General features: G+C 40.5%; 1 protein-coding gene across 2 annotated transcripts; it reads right to left on the bottom strand.

Moving 5' to 3' along the window:
- Positions 1-5,335: 5,335 nt before the first annotated feature.
- Positions 5,336-15,513, bottom strand: Gprc5d (G protein-coupled receptor class C group 5 member D). Of its 2 annotated transcripts, XM_026409296.2 has the most exons (4): positions 15,382-15,513; positions 13,317-14,254; positions 7,203-7,270; positions 5,336-6,099 (listed from the first exon to the last, which is right to left on the bottom strand). In XM_026409296.2, exons 2-4 carry the CDS (start codon positions 14,209-14,211, stop codon positions 6,028-6,030), a joined length of 1,035 nt encoding a protein of 344 aa, XP_026265081.2. In that variant the 5' UTR covers positions 14,212-14,254; positions 15,382-15,513; the 3' UTR covers positions 5,336-6,027. The 2 variants fall into 2 exon arrangements, with proteins under 2 accessions (XP_026265081.2, XP_026265082.1); XM_026409297.2 differs by lacking the exon at positions 7,203-7,270 and having other exon boundaries at positions 5,337-6,099; positions 15,382-15,511.
- Between the last annotated feature and the right edge of the window lie 905 nt (positions 15,514-16,418).

Genomic DNA, 16,418 nt, shown 5'->3' with positions numbered 1-16,418 from the left:
TCCTACTGGCTTAGTTTATCTTGAATCCTATGGAGACACATTTCAAGACCCACACCACTTGCAAACTTGGACTTGTTTTAACCAGACACTAAATATGTTTCAAGTTCTAATATTTTCACCGTTTTAAGAAAAATCCAGAAAGATATTCAAAGGGATTTCCAAAGTGCACTTGGAAGATATTTGAGGGGTGAATCAGACCAGTGTCAGAAATTCATACCTGTGCTCACTTCTCTGATCTGACATTTGAAAGGTGTTGGCATAGCAGGGCGCAGTGGTTCGGGCCATGGTGGTCAGCCCATCACACCTGTTCCTTGAGACATTCTGGAAGGCAGTTGGGGGAAGGGCATTCTAATACTTGTTTCAGAACTCGTACATGTTTTAAGCAATGTAGAATCTTTGTGCCCCCTAAGATAACTATCTTGATATAGTATATACAAGATATATGCTAAAACACAAATTCAATTTAAAACATGGTTTGAATAGTGGCAAACACAAGTCTCACAAGAGACCAGGGCTTAAAATTGACCTGGCCCATTATGACATTTTGAACAGACTCAGGAAAAAGTCTTTATTTGGGTGTTAGATGCATCTTCTTATAAGTTCAGGTCTGTGCGATTACTGTTGGTTTGGAAGCATCTCCCCCAGGTACAAAATATAGAGGCTTTTGTGTCAAGGAATCAAAAGGAGACTTTCTAGTTTAGTTTTATTAATTGTGTTCTTTTAAAGTAGATGATTAGGCTTATTCTGAGGAGAATGTCCCAGAAGTATCTTGCCTCCTTCATTCTTCCAGAACTGAAGTGCAGTTTGGTATGTGCCAACCCCATCTCCCCACATCAGCAGAGAAAGTTTCTAGGAAAAGGTGGATTCCAAATTGATTATGGAAGGACAAGATGGCATAGATTTGGCCAATATAAAATAGGTATTACTCAGCCGAGTGTGGTGGCGCATGCCTGTAATCCTAGTGGCTGGGAGACTGAGGCAGGAGGATCATGAAATCACAGCCAGTCTCCACAATTTAGCAAGGCCCTAAGCAACTTAGTGAGATCCTATCTCTAAATAAAATACAAGAACAGCTGGGGATGTGGCTCAGTGGTTAAGTGCCCTGGGTTCAATTCCTGGTACAAAAAAAAAAAAAAAGTGATTATGTATTACTCTAGAAAAAGGGAAATTTTAGCAAGACAAAAGGAATAATGAATAGACAGAATGAAAAAATTTTAGCTTGACCCAAACATAGGTTGAAATGAAGCATAATTAGAAAGTCCTGTAAGCTTAAGGGGAGATCATGAAATTTAATGTGGAGGGAAACAAATCTTGATGTTTCAAATCAGGAAAAAAAAAGAGTAAAGGAAATATTAACTCTACCTGGGCAGTTATTTTATTAGAACCAAGTTCTAACTACCTGAGCTAATTGGCTGTGTTATATATACAGGCTGATATTTAAAAATGAAGTTTCTCATTGATACCTTTTTTTTATATAAAATAAATAAAATCAGAAGGGAGCTATTTAATATTAGTATAAGAGAATAAACACCTTTTGAATTATGTAACTCATTACATGTAAGAAATGACTTTAGTTTTTCAAATAATATTTATTGAATTTGGTACAAATGTTATTCATAAATAGTTTTATCTATTTTTTCTAAAGCAAATTCCTCATAGATCTCCATTTAAAGGAACTGCAAGGGGCTGGAATTGTGGCTCAGTAGCAGTGAACTTGCCTGGCATGTGTGAGGCCCTGGGTTTGATGCTCTGCACTGAATAAAAATAAATAAAATAAAAGATCCATTGACAGCTTAAAAAATACTTAAAGGAACTGAGACTCATAGCTTTATGAGAATTGCTACTAAAATTCAAAAGAAATTAAATAGTGTTTTCATTAAAATATTCTATAATTTCATAAAATTATATTTTCCTGGATCAGTCTCTCCTTGTTTTGGTCAAAGTGCATGCTGTGCTTTCCCCCACTGCCCAAAGGACATTTGACTGCCTAGCGCTTCCCACAGAAAGCAGACATACATGACCAAGTCTGTAGGTTCACACAACCCAGCCAGGCACAGATGAAGGTACTGATGGTGGGTGTCAGATCAGGCAGTCCACAGACTGGTTGTCAGTTAGATGGGATGATGCACAGGAGGTCCCAATCAGGGACAATGATCAGCTAGACCCATCCAAGTCCCTCTCAGGAATCTGACATCTAGGGAGAGAATCAGTCTGTGGGTAGTGAGTGAAAACGCCCACAAAGGAGAGCAGAGATGGTAAGGAGCATGTCAAAGTGGCTGAGGGGGCCTGTGGGGCAGGGGAGGGGGACAGCAAGTTCCTCCTAGTGCCCCAAAGTATTCATCTCTGCTAGGCCAGTTGAGTGGTGGTACTGAATGCCCTAAGAGTTTTTCTCCTCCCTGTAGGTAACTTCACAATAAAGCTCCATTTGTGAAACAGTCTGAATGAGACACTTGTAAACTACAGTCTCCCAAATCTAATTAATACATTGTCAAAAATTAGGTAAAATTGTGCTGTAAACTTCAGAGGCAATTTGGTTCAATTTTAGCTTCACTAATCTGGAAAAACATTTTGAGAGATGATATTAGGCCACTGGATATGCTTCAGTAGGTTTTAAAACTTTGTCAGCCAACTGTACAGAAACATCTCCTGCTTGAAAAGCAAAATTTGCTGAAGGAATCATTGTCATAATTATTGGAATAAAACTCAAGAAGATCAATGATACTGGTTTTATCCAAGAGCAGACATAAGGTTGTATGGTTTGTTTCTAAATTAGCTGATTAATACCACTTAATTTATATAGGTCAGGGTTTTACTTAACCCATGAAACCCCAGGTTTTCAGTTCTGTTAATATTGCAATAAAATTGACACAGGTGTATTCAAATAGAAATTATAACCTAGAGCTTATATAATTTATTATCACTAATATTAATGATATTAATGAATGTTGCTACTAGGCATTACTTTTCTTAAAAGACTAGAACTCTAAAAACATTTATCTCAAAATTACCATCAATGGTATATGCATTGCTTAATGTAAGTTTTCAGATGTTCCATAAATGGGATGATGGAACATAATGGATTAATGCTGAAAATTTTCTTTCAATTTTTCATTACCTATAAAGGCTAGGTCCTGGGATTGTGCTGGTAACATTACTTAGGGCACCTTTTTTTTTTAAAGAGCAGCTAATGTTAATGTAGCAGAAAAATATATGACAATGTTGTTCTGTTGTGTAGAGGATGAGCACTTGAATAGAATTGAGAATGTGGATTCTGGCTTTGTTTGGCGACTAAGAAGACATATTATCCCTTTTCTGCATCTGTAAGACAAGGAAGCTGTGTTCCTGAAAGCGTCTCCATTGTGTTCTCTCTGCCACAGACACAAGAGCTTGGCCAAGGCAGTGCTGTCTGCCTTGTCTAGGGATGAGTCCTGGAACCTTGCCCATGCTCAGGAAATATTTGTTGCTATTGAATAATCCATGCCGTCGACTGTTCTTTAAAAAGGCTGTTACACATATGGAGCCTTAGTTATTTTTCACAATGCCTTCACGTAGCAGGCACTCAACAATCACTATCTCTTTTGGTTCCCAAGGGGGGCATACCTAAATTGCTAATACAGAAATGTAGGAGCGGAGAAGCCTCACAGAGGGAGATGAAGACTGGCCTGGGGGGTCAGAAAACTTGGCCCACCACTAACTGCTGTGTGGCTTTGGTAAGTCATTCCATTTTCCCAAGATTCTGTCTTCTCTGCAAAGTAAGAAGGCAAAACTGGACCCCCAAGAACCTTTCTGGAGGTGCACCTCTGACTTTGGTCCTGATATAAATAACAAATGAGTACTTGAGGACAGATGAAACCTGGGAAGGATGTGGGGCTGTGTGAGGAACGAAGGCTGGACAATTAGCACAGAGGCACCAGCTCATTAGAAACATCAAGACGGGCAGACTTTGCTTTTTATGTTCACCACTTAACATCGTTTACGAGCATCACATGGAGTGGCTTTACCTTTGCTATTACTGGTTCATCAAAGCAGGTCACTCATATTAGCTGTCTCAGGGTGGTAGCACCATGGGAGAAGCCTATCAGCCTACTGTCCATGGGAATGTCCATGTTATTCACATTGTCCAGGTGTGGTGATCCTGAGGATTCTGCTATCACTTTTATAGAAAATTCCAAGTCAATCATATTTTGTGTTTCTCTTTATTTTTGGTAGTGCTAGAGTTCCAACTCAGGGCCTAATGCATGCTAGACTAGTGGTCTACCACTGAGCTATACCCCTCAACCCTTTGGGGTTTCTTTATGAAAAATGACTAAATGCCTCAAACTCATTAGGAGGGCCACTATAGAAACAGAAACAAAAACACCCAGGAAATAAAGAATGTAGGTGAGGATATGGAGAGAGTAGAACTCTGTTCACTATTGGTGGGAATATACAATGGTGTAGTCACAAAGATAAACAGTTTGAAGATTCCTCAAAAAATTAAAAATAAAATTACCATATGATGTGGCAATCCCACTTCTATGTGTGTGTGTGTGTGTGTGTGTATATATATATATATATATATCTCCAAAAAAATTGAAAGGAGGATTTCAAAGAGATATTTGAACACTCATATTCTCTGCAACATTATTCAAAGTAGTCATGAGGGTGGAAGCAACTCAATATCCGTCCACATAACAATAAAGAAAATGTGGTATACACATATAGTGTAATACTATGTAACCTTAAAAAAGAAGGAAATCCTGTTACATACTATGTCATTGATGAACTTTAAGGAAATCATGGTAAGTGAAATAAACCAGTCACAAAAGGACAAATACTGATCTTCCCTGTGAACCCTTTCCCCCCGTCTCTCTCTGCTTCCTGGCTGCCATGTTCTGAGATGCTTTCTTTCTTTCTTTTCTTTTATTTTTTTTTAAAAATATCTTTATTTATTTATTTATTTTTATGTGGTGCTGAGGATCAAACCCAGTACCTCACACATTCAAGGCGAGTGCTCTACCACTGAGCTACAGTCCCAGCCCCTGAGCTGCCACAATCTTTTGCCATGATGCTGTGCCTCACTTCCAGGCCCAGAGTAAAGAAGCTGGTCGACCGTGGGTTGAAACCTCAGAAACTGTGGGAAAATGAGACAGCAAGGAAATTAGTTGCTTGCCCAAGGTGAACTCAGGATTTGGAACCAACCAATCTGATTTCACTGCCTGAATTCTTTAAGAGCAATGCTAATTTCTGAGTTGAATGATTTTTAGATTAGAGTAGTAGAATAATCATCAGTTGTTAGTAAGAAACTCTTACAAATGTCAATATTTACTTCTGACAAAGAGGAGTATGAATTGCATTTTTTAACTTACCTGTATTTTCTAAATTTTCTATAAGAAATACATAAACTTTCGTAAAGAGAAAGCAGAAAAATTTTTAAAAAAGCAAATACTAGATGATTCTATTATGTGAGATATCTAAATCAAACTCATAGAAACAGAAAGCAGATGGTGGTGGGTAGGGCCTGGGGCTATAGGATTTCAATTTTGCTAAATGAAAAAAATTCTAGAGACCTTTTATTCGACAATGTGAATGTAGTTAATGCTACTGAACTGAACACCTAAATGTGGTTAAGGTGGTAAATTGTGTCATGTGTTTCTTAGCATGATTAAAAATTATTAACTAGAGGACTGATCCAGCAGTTGGTTGCCATTAACACCGATACTTTGTTGCATTAGAATGGCCCTAATTTCTTTAGACCATTAACAAGGCACCACTTCTTTCCAGCATTGCTAAGAAATGGATGTTTTCAGTTTCACGAATGAAGAAAGAGACACACAGCTGAGGTACAGTGGCCAGCAAGATTGTAATTTCGATTGAAAGGGCGGTCTTCCGATGAAGGGTCCCGATGGATGTAAAGGTCAAGGAAACAGAGAAGGAAGGACGGGCCTCGGTGGGCAGCACGACTCATTGATCTCTCCAGTGCGCAGCCAGGGCTACGTTAACCAGGACCGCCTCCTGGGTTTTCACTGCTCATGTTTCCTGTAGACTTTATAATCCTGCATCTTGCTGGGGGCTCAGAGTAGCCGGTGGGATTAAATACTCCTGTGTGAGATCAACAGTCTGGAAAGGAAGAAATGCCATCGTCAACTTTCTGAGCCAAATAGGGGATGAAAATGTGAATGATGTCTGAAATATTATCATCTCACCATCACTTAATTCTTTGTTAATAAAAAAGAGGGAGAAATAAATACTGAGCCTACTTGTATCAGGCTACCCTCGTAGCCATTAATAAGAATCTTTTTGTGAGATTCTTGAATAGCTGATTGCTGGAAATTGAAACTCATCCAAGAAACTCTTACAGGGGATAATAAAGATTTTCTCATTGTGTAAATGCCCTCCTGAGGGTTAATTACAGCAAATGATAGATAGCTGTGTCCTGCTCCACGCGTCCTTGCAGGAAACGGCAAAGCCTCAGATAACAGACCAGAGGGATTAGCTTAGCTGGTTGCCTGGTCAAGTTCATTGAACAAGCATGACTTTCACTCTTGGATTTCTGTTGCCTCTGATCCCCATAATGCAAGAATTGTGTGCCAGTGCAGTATTTTTGGCTGTCTGCCTTTGAATGTCTTCGAGCGATCACAGCACAAATCTGAGTTACATCCAATCCCCTCAGCAATGCTCCCTCTGTTTTCGCCTGAAAGGATTAAAATTGGTTCATCCATCTGGCCATCCAGATGATGGTGACAGACCTAGCCCAGTTCTTGGGGGGCAGCCTGGGCTGCCAGAGCTAGACGTTGATTCAGAGAGGCAGTTGGTGGGACTCAGGGGATAGATTTAGACAACTGATACTAAAAACGGACCCGACACTCATGCATATTTACAATCCTCTACTGACCCCAACATCAAACTCAGTCAACCTGCTCCTCTTCATCCTCATACAAGCCCTTTAAGTCCCCTGTTCTTTCCAGGGACATCTCCCTGCCTCAGAATATAGCATGTCTCTTGATGGCTGTGGTGGAGGCTTAGGAATGGGTTAAAAGGGTACCTTGCCTCTCTCGTGCCACCCTTGAATCCAGATGGCTCCAGCTCCATGTACCTTTGGGGATGATCCTGCCCTGCCTTTCCTCTCTCAGGGCACAGCCCCCGGGGGTGAAGCCTGAAGGCTCTCCTAAGGAAGGAGTGCCTATTGTGTCCTTCTAGGTGAGTGAGACGAGCACATTTACCTGCCTCGGGATGGGAGTACCACATGAAGTTAATGCTATATCCTCCTCAGCTCCGTCACTGTCTCGGGCTGAAAGCCAAACGAGGGAAGGGCTGGGTTAGTGTCAGGGATTCGTGTGGAAATAGCACGTGAGCTGTGAGAAGCCCTGCAAAGGGGCTCCTGACCCTTTAAAAGGAATACTCCACTGAGGCTGATATTGGAAAAAATGGATGATTTAAAAGGATGCTTTTGAAGTTTATGAGGAAGGCTGTATACGGATAGCGTACATGTGTTCAGGAGAAGCACATCAGAGTTTAGAAACTCAAGGGCTGAAGAATTCTCTCACTTTCTAGAGAAAGCACTAGCCCTGGGTGAGAGTGCTTGCTCTCTTACCATTAGCTACATAACTATGGGCATCTCACTCTTTCAATAGTATCTTTAGGCTTTATTCACTTGCAGCTTAGATTCATTTCTCAAAGCTGGACATCATAAAAAAGATCCCTGAAGACAATTCTATACCGTTACAGAATGACTACATGCACACACTTATTTGCTTAATGTCAGTCTCAAGCAGACTGTAAGCTCTGTGAAGATAAAGCTGTGTTTCTCCAAGCCAGGAACTTGCTCCACACACATTTTTTTTCCTTTAAAATTGTTTTCTTGAAGTTATAGATGGACAGCATGCCCTTATTTTATTATTTTTTATGTGGTGCTAAGGCTTGAACCCAGTGCCTCACACATGCTGGGCAAGCACTCTGTCACTGAGCTACAGCCCCAGATCCACATTTGTGCCTTGATGGTCACACACGTGACTGTGTCATTGTGACCACACTCAGGAGCTGTCATGCTGAGTAGATGGACTCTGGAGCAGGACTACTTCAGTCCCTCACCTCTGTCACCTAGGGACAAGTTCCTTTAACCTTTCGCTGGACAAAATGATAATCATAATGGTAAATCATAGGGTTGTTTTGAGGATTCCACCAATTTATATATATATATATATATATATAAAACCCTTGGATCAGAGCATGATACAAAGAAATCCCTGTCTGAGCCGCCTTTGGATATTACTGGTGCTGCTGCTGTAGTTATGGCTGATGCTCTGACAACCTTCTTCTATTGACATATTTTTTGGAGGACTGGGTGCTGTGAAGGATGAAATACTCATGTTTCCTCCAATGTAGAACAAACTGGATCCTTGGTTTAACTTTGTTCCTTGTGGCATAATAATACTCCTTCAAACTCACTCCCTTGGTAACCAAATTTAACCCAACATTCTCATCAGACCAGACCATAAATTAGAAAAGCCTAATTTTTCCAGCCAGTTATTGTTCATGAATTCACCGAAAGGCTGAGTATTTATATCAAACCTACAACTTCCTCATGGTGGCAAACATGAGTTCAGTTAAGACCTGACATTTACATGTGGGGCAGGCAGGAAGGGACATTATAACTATCATTAAAACAAAATACAAACAAACAAAAAAACAGAGCCTGGGTCTCCTAGAGGCTAAGGACCTTGTATGATCTCCAAGGTGGTAAGGGGCAGAGCTGAGTCTGGAAGCCAGGGTGTGTGAGGTCTGATTCTGAGCTCTTTCTGCTGCCCTCTGCTGCTCAGGTATTAGGAATGTCATCATCCTCACCTTAACCTGTCCATGACCCACTGTCTTCTTCCCTGATATAAGCTAGTTCTCTCTTTGCAACTTCAACTCTTTTTTAAAATTTATTTTATTGACATGCGAGACTTGTACATATTGTGGATGCCATGTGATGCTTTGCATTGTCCACACGGCATAGCGTTTAAATCCAGGGAAAGATGTGTCTCTTTAAACATTATTCCTTCTTTTTATGTGAAAATATTTAAGTCCTCTCTTCTAGTGCCTGCCTACCTTCCTTCCTTCCTCCCTCCCTTCCTTCTCTCCCTCCCTCCTTTCTTCCTTTCAACTGGGGATTGAACCCAGGGGTGCTTAACCACTGAGCCACATCCCCAGCCCCTTTTGTATTTTATTTAGAGACAGGGTCTCAGTTGCTTAGGGCCTCGCTAAGTTGCCAAGGCTGTCTCTGAACTCTTGATCCTCCTGCCTAAGCCCCTGAAGCCACTGGGATTACAGGCATGTGCCACCATGCCTGGCTCCTTCTAATGTTTTAAAAGAATGTACAGTGTGCAGCGCCCCTCAACATGCCACAGCACACTGGAGCTCTTGGCTCCTGTCTAACTGTAGCTTAGATGGCACTGGTCAGCCTCCGTCCACCTGTGCCTCTCCTCTCTCTCTCAACCTTTGGACCACTCTACTCTTAGCTTCTAACAAATAAACTTTTAAAGATCACTGTAACTCCTGAGAAAGAAATACCTGTCAAAGGACAAACAAAAATGGTACTACATGGAACCATTCTAATGGGTCTCTTTTAGTAAGATGTGTGCGCCTTGAACACAGTGTTAAGAACTGTCCAAATGGACTATACCCAACAAAAGTCAATATTTTCTAGGAAAAAGAACCCGAAGGGCTGTGTTTTTCAGGAATTTTTTTTCTTGGTTCACCTCATTTTATACTCATTGACTCACTTTTACTTAAGTAATCTCATTAGTTTTTTTTTTTTTTGTAGTGCCTTCAAAAAGAACCATACTATGTTTGTCTGTATACATTCAAATACTGCATAGTAAAATGCCCATGTGGCCAGGTGTGGTGGTGCACACCTGTAATCCCAGTGGCTTGGGAGGCTGAGGCAGAAGGATCACAAGTTCAAGGCCAGCCCTAGCAACTTAGAAAGACCTTGTCTCAAAATAAAAAAACAAAAAGGGCTGGTGATGTGGCTCATTGGTTGAGTACCCTGGGTTCAATCCCTGCTATAAATAAATAAATCATATAAAAATTAAAGTAAGTAAAAAGAAACGCCTATATGTAATTCCTTTGACTATGGATGGGTCTTGCTTTTAGCAAGCTTGATATGACAATATTCTAATTGATCTAAAACAGAAAAAAGCTGGCAATAATTAGAAAAGGAGCTTTCTTTCCCATAAAATATTTGGTATTCTGTATTTAAGATCTTTGCAACTCAGTGAGGAGAGCAACAGATTTAGTTAATGAAGTAATTTGTTCATTTATTTTTGGAGGTTAGCTCTGCTTTATTCAGAATCAGAACGATTCCAAAATTCACCATCTTCAAATACAAAACAAGTAACATATCCATTAACTAATGTAATTAATGAAGGATATGTTTAAAAAAGTGCATACGCCCATATGCATTTAGTTGGTTCATAAATGACCTAATTAAACATTAACATAATTTTGAAATGACTTATTCATTTTTTATCTTGCACTTTAAATACTTCATTTATACACACACAAACTCTTTGCCTTACTCTCAGGTATCTTCAAGTTAAAGCTTCCTGTTTCTAATATGTTGAGCTTGTGAAATGCTGTGAAAGAATGTATCTATATTTTTGGCTCAAGACTCTGATGAAGAGCAACTGGTCTAAAAGTTCAATCAATGCACACTTTTTAGGTAGGCATTTATAATGTAGGGCAAAGAATACTTAGTCCATTTGTTGGTGTTCTGAGTGACATGCCTGATTGCATTGCCACTCACCAGCCAGATGTTTTTCTATCTAAGTCCATAAACCACTTCAGAGAGATAAGTCTAATCTTTTGAAAGACTTCCAGGGAAATGGAGTCCTTAATCCCCTTTGCTGATGTGTTTCAGCAAAATATTTACCATCTCTTATTTTCCTATTTAGTCTAAGACCCTCACATCTTGGTCAAACCCATTTCCACCCATCATTTTAAGTGGAAATGGAAAACAACAGACAACAGTCTCTTGGAGAGGGGTCTTCATATTTAGGAAATTCTCTGCTGATCACCCTTGACTTACTTTTCTTTCAGCTGAATAATCCTGGCCTCATAAACTCAGAGGTAAATCAAATAATTATGCAGCTGTAGCCACAGCTACAAACAGCATTAGTCAGAAGAGTCAAATGACAACTAGCTGCACGCCCCATGGGAAAGAGCAGAATGTTGTGCTTTAGTACAGAAGGGAGTGGGGGACTTGGGTAGTCCATGAGAGAAACACATCAAGCTCAACACTGCCCTGTCAGTTTCCTCCTCTTAAACCTTCTACACAGTCTGTTGCTGTAACCCTTTAATCATCCTTGTGGTTTTCCATAGAGCCTCCCTGAGTTCCCCACACTTCTCCTTAGTGGATCCCAGGCCTGAAATGGGTATTCTTGCTGACCAGTGCTGTGAATGAGGGCACGTTGTTCTTGCCAGCTGCATGTCTGTTTACATAGACCTGAGATTGTTTTCAGCAAATAGAAACAGCTGCTTTCTCAATGTGGGTTCATGACCCAGGGTAACACTCAGGATTTTTCAAGTTACTGTTAGTATGATCTTAATTAGTCTGTTTGCATGTATTTCCTAGCCAGGTGTAATCCTGCACTTTTGATTGAGTTTTAATTATTCTTTGAATTTTTGATATTTGCACTTATTTCCAGGTGACCCTGAAGTCGTGGAGAGCAATATATATATATATATATATATATTTTACACTATTGATAGGCACTCCTCCCTGCACCTACCCCAAATATCAAACTATTTTGGCAATGACTATGATGACAGGTTATTTCCTGGTTTTCTAACTTTGTTGGGTAATAGGTTAGTGCTGGTCAAATCAGGAAATTTGCAAGCCCTCACTCTTCAACCAAGACACTCCTTAGAGCATTTTAAACATGTGCCCAGTGTTTTGGGGGATGGAATATTGAACATTAAGAGGGTGTTTTGGGTTATTGTGAAACTATAGGAACTTTCTCTCCAACTTTCGTTTCCTGGAAACACGCAACAACAAAAGCAAACACAACAACTTTTATCTTCTGGTAAGAACTATGAAAAGAATTTTCAAGAAAGCTGGGCTCTGCAATTCTGCCAGAAACCCCAGTGATCTGATTATGCATCATCAGCAAGCAGTGAAAAAATTTATAGGAAGGATGTATAGTGTCCGTTTCCGACTCTTGGTCAATTGAACAGAAAAGAATTAATGGGTGCATTTATCTAAACAGGATTTAGTTTGAATATGCAATTAGCCATAGATTACAGCTCAAAAAAAAATATATGCACTTAAAAGGAAAGCGAATGTTGATTTTTTGAGCCTGGAGACATTATGTATGCTATATATATGTGTATATAAAATAACATCATTATACATTAGAAATAAAATGTGAGAAATCAGTTGCCTATTAAGACACAAAATTATGCAAAACTATGATATTGGATTATGAAAAATAGGCCAGATCTTTCAGAAAAGGAATTGATGAGTTTTGATATATTTCCAGATAATTAAATTTAGCCACTATTTCCCTCATGTTGCTAGGGACCAAGCATCTTTGTTGTCACGGATAATAAATTTTATTCCTTAACAAAACATTCAGATGTCTTGGTATTATATAACGATAAAAATATGACTATAAAATTGTTATAAAAATGTTGCATAAGCAACTTACTTTATGTCTACGAATGATCATACATCTGAACCTTTCCTCGGAATTTAGATTAAATGCCTCTTCCTATTGCTTTCTGTGAACCTTGAAAGACTGTAAACAGCAAATGTTTTGAAAAGTAGAAATCCAGAAGCTACAGGGTTTTGTGACTTTTATGAGTGGTAAGTCCAACAAGTCAGTTTAAGATTATGTTTGGGCAAACTAGCTTTGAGACTCAAATTTTAATAACGCAAACCACTCTTGCCAGGATTGATTTTTGTCCTCCACAGCCAACACATCTGGACTTAGCATTTGATGTTATACGACTACATGGCCCAAGCCTCATTTGGAGCTGGTTAACTCGTTTTATAGAGGGTGCCTTGCTTTACTCAGGTTGAGCACTCAGAGTCACACCTTCTTTATTTAGGGCCTTTGATGTGTTCGGGTCTTGTTTCTCTCCTCATGAAGTTCTAAGTTTGAAAGAACGAAGTTTTCATAAAAATTTAACCATGATTCTGATAGTCTTAATCTCTATATCTGAACAACGAAATCACCCACCAAAAAGCTAACCATTCCCTGTTGGATCCCTCTGGGTTCTTCCTGTTACTCTGTTTCTCTCCTGTTTCTCCCAAAGACCCTCCCTGCCCCCAAGACCGCGGGGGGAAGTACCTCTGGAGTGCTCCTGGGTCTCGGCTCGGAAGTTGCGCTGGTAGACTGGGACTGCGCAGGCATTGCCTTGTGAAGGGCAGTCCTGCTTATAGGATCTGCAGAGAATGCAGAGCTCAGGGATGATGTACAACAGCAGGAAAACCCACGCATTGGTGACCAGGCCAATGCAGATGACTGCGTCGTCCCACTGGGGCTGTCGCTGGAGCTGTGGGTTGCCTTTCAACAGCATGGAGATCCACACCACCCAGATAATGGTGGAGATGAGTACAGTGACGAAGATAAACTTCCCATGCTGCTTCCAGTTCTCACATGGGCCACAGAATGTGGCTTTGGAGACAAAAAATGTGAGGGCCATCAGGAAGAGGACATAGACCAGGAGGACAACAAAGTCCACATTGAGCTGACAGGGTGTCATGTGCAAAAACATCATGCATCTACTTGTCATGAGAGTCACATACTCAATGGCAATAATGACCTGCAACAGAGTGAGAGCAATAGCAATGCCCAGAATCGTTGTCCAACAGAAGGAAACTCTTCCCCGGACCAGCTTCACCAGGTTGGAGGCATGAGCCAAGAGGCATGAGAAACAGAGGGCAAAGAGAACCCCAAAGAGAAAAAAGCGTACAGGAGCAGTTTTTTCATTGAGCTGGATGATGAAGGCGAAAGCAAGTCCAAAGAGTCCCAGCACACCCAGGAGGAAGAGGATCTGTGTGGGGAGAACATTCCACTGGCTGCAGTCTCGGACCTTTCTCAAGAGGAAGAGAAATGCCAAGAGTAGAATCACCGTGACTATTATGCCAATTATTGCCAAGGACTCCAGAACAATGCCCCATGGCCCCTCATTGTCACAGAGGAAATAATACTCTCCACTGGAGTCCATGCAGTCTTGATACATGGTGACTTATATGAGGACCTCACAAGAATGGTCTTCTGGTCCCCTGCAGGGGGAAAAAAAAAAAAAAAAAGATGGGACAAACTTAAGATTTCACATGTATTTACATTGAGGGTCCTATAGAGGGCACCATAGAGTCTCACATTCCAAATGAAGACGCATGGGCAAATGAAAAAAATGGCTATACCAAATTGTCATGCAGACACTGGAGAGGACTCCAGTTATATTTTGTTTGACTCCTGATACTTTTCTAAATGCTAAGCTTCCTTGGTGGTGGATGGTGGTGGGTGGGGATGGGCAGTGGGAATCAGATACATACCAATATGGTCTATAGGGATGGGAAATGCTGTCACACATATTACCCCCTAACGCTGTGACAGTTGTTTAGAGGATGTTAAGGAAGGAGATGAGAAAGCCAATCTAAACCTCTCAAAACTATCTTAGCTCCATCCTTCTCTGGGAAAAGCAGAACAGACTTCCTTAGAGTCTCCAGATCATTCATCAATTTTTGCATCACAATTTCTAAGGCTTTTTGAACATAAATATGGGGTCTTTTTCATGAAAAATGATATGTGACAATCTGCCTGACTGATGGAATTCCAGCTATATCAGGTTCCAGAACAAGGACTGCCAACACAAACCCTTTTAAGACCCAAGTTTTTAATTGTGCAAATAGTTCAACAGCACAGGTGCATTAAAATAGGTTAATATTTGTTGCTCAATTTAAGTTTTTATTGGTGTTCCACATCTGGAACGATGGGATAGAATGGGCTTAATGCATCATTGGATTATTCTAAACACTGATGCACTGCTTGAAGGAGACAGGTGGATGATTTCCCTCAGTAATTTTAATGACTGTTTGTTCTTTCAGTTCAAGTCAATCCAATGCACCAGATTATTATTAAACACCTGCTATTTGTTCATCAAAGAATTACACAAAATTGTCCCTTCTTTCAAATAATTTTTTGAATAGTTTAGTACCAAAGCCCATGTCTTGACTGAGGTGATCTAGGGGGGGAAAAAAAACCCTGCATATTCATTTGGGGGAAAAACAAAACAAAAGACACCTTGCCATCAAATATTGCTATCCCTATTCTTCAGTTATTCCCCATCCAGATGGCCACAGTGATTCTGGTTTATAGTAGATGGTATGGCCCCTTAATTCCGACTTACCTCCTCTGTGTCCCCTCTGGAAGCTGAGGCTGTAGTGGTGGTGAGGTTGTTACTGCAAATGAGTAAGAAGGAGACAACCTCAGCTTCTTTAATCTCTTCCCAAATGGGCGGAAGGACTGTAGGCCCTCACTCAGGTACCTGCAGTGCCTATAAAAAGAACCGGAAGGACAGAAAGACACACCTATTCCAGTTTCACAGCAACTTTTCTACACAGATTTCTTTGGTGAGAACAATTATTTTTAATTCTACTGTCGACCAGGGGCAACTTGGTCTCAGACTGCATGGAGTCCATGCAGTTTTGATACATGGTGACTTATATGAGGACCCACACTCCCTGAAGGGGGTGTGAATGTAGGAAACTGCTTCTTCACATATATTCCAGGGTATTCAGGAAGCCACAGGAGGCCCTCAACTGGCCTCGAACCAGGAGACTTTATTCTTCTTCTGACCTATTCTCTAGAGCCATTTCCAGAGATTTCCTTACCTCTTGATTTTAATCATGAGATGCAAAAGAGCATCCATTCAACAGTAACAAGATTATTATTACTGGACCAGAAGGAAGAGTAACTTTTTCTACCTCTGACATGCAATGGCTAATGGTAGGTAAATTTGTGAATTAGGGGAAATTTATTTTGCCTATCCTACTCTCTTTTTCTCTCTTGGAAATCCTTTCTGTGGCCGAGGAGGTCCATCAAGGGTGGGCCCTTACCTGGACCAGCCATTCCTAATACTGCTCAAGGCTTTGTCTATAATTTCCCTCCATCCTTCCCTCGTCACCTCCATAAGTCTTTATTGCTCTGGGTCTCACTCCATGGGGACATTCCTAGGTCCTGAGATGAAAGAATTCACAATTAAAGGTCACCAGCCAATACTGAAATTACATATTTCTTTTTTTCCTGTGGTGACATATGATAGTATCTAGCCTGTACCGAGTGTACCTTTCTAAATTTAGAAGCAAGCCTGCTTCTTTTTCTGAATGTCTTCATTTTGACAGACGACTCTGAAGACCCCACGTCAGTGCTTGTTTCGTTTGGTTT

This window comes from Urocitellus parryii, chromosome 5 (genome assembly GCF_045843805.1).
Source record: "Urocitellus parryii isolate mUroPar1 chromosome 5, mUroPar1.hap1, whole genome shotgun sequence".
In the NCBI taxonomy this organism is placed as follows: Eukaryota; Metazoa; Chordata; class Mammalia; order Rodentia; family Sciuridae; genus Urocitellus; species Urocitellus parryii.
Note: the sequence above shows the minus strand (reverse complement) of the source record. Positions and strands in the feature narration are given on the sequence as shown.